At 30.0% G+C, this 3,755-nt stretch overlaps 1 protein-coding gene across 1 annotated transcript; it reads left to right on the top strand.

Moving 5' to 3' along the window:
- Window positions 1-2,661: 2,661 nt before the first annotated feature.
- On the top strand, window positions 2,662-3,183 carry LOC119688820 (putative uncharacterized protein DDB_G0283051). Its single transcript, XM_038103484.1, has one exon. It carries the CDS (start codon window positions 2,662-2,664, stop codon window positions 3,181-3,183), a length of 522 nt encoding a protein of 173 aa, XP_037959412.1.
- The last annotated feature ends 572 nt before the right edge of the window (window positions 3,184-3,755 follow it).

Genomic DNA, 3,755 nt, shown 5'->3' with positions numbered 1-3,755 from the left:
TGTTCTACGCTGAGGTATACTCTCCTAATTACTTGAGATCTTGCTGGTAACATGATAAAATCATTTTCATAAGTGTGTTTAATTGGTATGGCAATATGCTGTGGAAAACATTTTGATCGTAAAACGAGCCATTCTTTATTTTGCATGAAATCGAGTTTACAATTAAATTCTCTTAGAAAGTCCATGCCAATGATTCCATCGAATGGTATAGGAAAATCATCTTGTACTGCATGAAATTTATGCGTTACGAGAATATTTTCAATTCAAAGATCTAACTGTGTAAGCCCTAATGATTGGATCAAACATTGGCCTATACCGCTGAGGTGTAGCGTATATGCATTGAAGATATACTTTGTTATGAACAGCAACATGGAATGTGCTTAGCTAGCATATTTATGTCGCTTATCGCCCAAGCAACAATATCGCTTGCGCAACAAAGTTATGTTATTAGATACATACCCATGCATGCATGCTACTCCATAAACAAAAATATTTTAATGCTTATATTTTAATGCTTACGTAGGCATATGTGCGGTTGTGCACAATACATTTTAAGGTAGTCTTAAGATTGTAATTTTCAGTAATAAAATAAAGATCTAACCATAAACTTGTGTACTATTATTTTCGCGAATATAACATGGCGATCCTGCCAGCCTGTGTCTTTACTAAAATAAAAATTAATGAAATTGAATATTGAAAATTAAATTATTTATTTTAAAAAAAATATATGTGCATTCTTATTATATACAAATATAATTTGAAAATAGTACGCAAATGTATATAAGCAAAAACTTAAGTGCGAAAATATTTCTATGTGCAAATAGAATACAGAGGTGACAACACAAAAAGTTATAAGAGAAAAAAAAAACTATTTAAAATTTGAAACTAATATGTTACCTTAACTAATATTGTAAAAAAAAAATAGTGTAATTTTTAACGATTTAATTTTACATAATAAAAACAATGAAGCAAAACGTAATATAGTGTGATTTTTAACAATTTAATAATTGTGTATTTAATTTTGCATAATAAAAACAATAAATATATATATAAAAATAAATAAAATATTAAAATATTTTTATACCAAAATTTGTTGAAAAAATAACCATGAAAACAAAATTTTCCAATAATAACATGGTGCTCGACTTATAGTACAATATAAAAAAAAAATATCCTTATATGAAGTCGTGCGGAAATACATCGATTATTTTTATTCTGATAATGTATCGATTTTATATGATACAAGTGCAGTCGCGATTAATAACAATACAAAGCAAGCAATGTGAAATATATACAAAACTCATTACGATCATTACGTTCAGCATGAAAACACAGGAAAGCATAAAAAACACCGCAGACTGAAGCTTGATAAAAAGAAGCGTGTTAAAGTTAAAGAATAAAATTTACGTTGAGTGCGGAATACATGGGCAATAAAGCGGTGCGCAGTGATCAGAAGATGGTGGTGCAAAAATGATAGGTATGAGATGTAACCTATATTATATTATATATATTACATAAAAATATTATATATATTATAAAAAAAATAACAAGAAAAAAAAAACAAAATAAAACAAATATAAATTAAAAAATTATCATATTTTGCAGAAATTTGCTAAAAAATTAATTTCATTTTTTTAAATAAATTTATTCTATATTTATATTAATATATATTGTAAAAATTGTAATTTCTTTGAATAACTTGCATTTAAAAAAAAAAAATGTGTGGCACCAAGGCCAAATTTAATAGGCCACAGGCCAATGTAATAAATGAAGTTGATATAACGGAAGTTCAACAAAATATTACCATGTATCTTGTAATAATTATTATAATTATGTTATTAAATTTGTTCATTAAATTATATCTGATGCACAGAAGAACAATAAAGAAAAAAAATATATGAGATCTGTTGCACAAAATTTGAATAAAATTTAAAAAAAAACAAAATCTGAAAACACAAATTTTAAAATACATGTATACCAAGTGACATAAATGGACAAATGGACAGTCATTGAAAAGCAATTAAAACAAGAAAGAGACAATTTTAGTAGATCATTTAAATGTGTTTATAGAAACACTACAGTTAAAATAGAAACTGTAAAAAAGCATTTAATTATCTTGGTAGACAGTTTAGAAAAAGTTAGAACAATTGTCAGGGTATACAATACAAAATTGACAAAAGATCATGACAACTTTGCAAGGTCAGTATATTGGGAGCTTAGGGATAAACTACTAAAAGTTTACTCTAAATATAATATAGAAGAGGATATCCCACACTGTTTAGACAACCCGATACGAATTGATATCAACAAATTATTCGTAGCGGAGTTATCAGAGTTAAAAGAATTAGTTGTTTTGCCTCCTATATCTGAAAATATTACCAATACAGTCATGTCGCAGACTATGATTGAGTTTTTAAATACAGCAGCCAGACTCATACCTGAGTTTGATGGCAAAGCTGAAAATCTCAGAACTTTCATAGATGCATTGCGACTAGTTCAGTCATTAATGTCTTTACATGAGGCAACAGCCGTTAACTTGATTAAAACCAAGTTGAAGGGTACTGCCAGAAACTTATTACTAATGAACTGACTGTAGAAGCGATAATACAGAAGCTTCAATCATCCGTAAAGGGTGAATCAACGGAAGTAATAAACGCGAAGATGATGAATGTAAGGCAGAACAGCAAGTCAGCCAATGCATGTACAAAAGAGATTGAGGAGCTTACGAAATCTCTGGAAAATGCTTACATTTCGGATGGATGTACACCCGAACTAGCATCAAAATATGCAACCCAAACAGCGGTAAAGGCAATGGCGAAGAACTGCACCATTGATAAAGTCAAATTAATAATGGAAGCAGGACAGTTTAATACTTTGGATGAAGCAGTGTCAAAATTTGTAAATAGCTGTACGGAATCTACAGGCAGCACAAATACAATATTATTTACAAGAAACAGAGGATATCGCGGAAGTCGCGGATATTATCGTGGACGTGGTAATTCCCGAAGAGCTAATACCAACTACAACAACTATAACAGCAACAACGGAAATAACTTCAATAGGAGATATAATAATAATTACCGTAGAAGAGGTGTCAGTAATTCCTTTAATAATAGAAATAATGATGGAAGGAATGTTAGAATGACCCTTACGGAAAACGAGGTAACCCCCGATACTCAATAGATAAACATAAAAATGGTAAAATCTTTAATATAAATTTACCATGAATTTACCATGATCAACCATGAACAGTGGAATATCTACATTTTTAGTAGACACTGGTGCGGACATTTCGTTAATAAAACTAGGACAAGTGCAAGATATTTATATTGATAAAAATAAAACAATAAGCCTTCACGGCGTTGGTCATGATACAGCTACTACACTAGGTAAAGTCACAACCGATTTAAAGGTTGAAAATATACTAATTAAACACGAATTTCATGTAGTAGATGATAAATTATCAATCCCATCCCATGGAATCATTGGACTCGATTTCGTCAAGAAATACAATTGTATACTTGACTATCAAAAATATCAAGATTGGTTAATGTTGCGACCAGATGATTTCCATGAGGATATCGCAATACCAATGATGTATTCACCAAGTGTTAGTACGATAACAATACCGGCAAGATCTGAAGTGGTTAGACAGGTGAATGTACACACTTCGGAAAAAGAATTATTAATTCCACAGCAACAACTCCAAGACGGAATATTTGTTGCCAATACAATAGTAACAACACCTAGTGCAT

This window comes from Teleopsis dalmanni, chromosome 1 (genome assembly GCF_002237135.1).
Source record: "Teleopsis dalmanni isolate 2A chromosome 1, ASM223713v2, whole genome shotgun sequence".
In the NCBI taxonomy this organism is placed as follows: domain Eukaryota; kingdom Metazoa; phylum Arthropoda; class Insecta; order Diptera; family Diopsidae; genus Teleopsis; species Teleopsis dalmanni.
This window is presented reverse-complemented; position numbering and strand designations above follow the sequence as displayed.

Bases quoted from the DNA above. Each gene is read 5' to 3' on its own strand.
- LOC119688820 (XM_038103484.1), top strand. From the start codon at position 2,662: ATGATGAATGTAAGGCAGAACAGCAAGTCAGCCAATGCATGTACAAAA.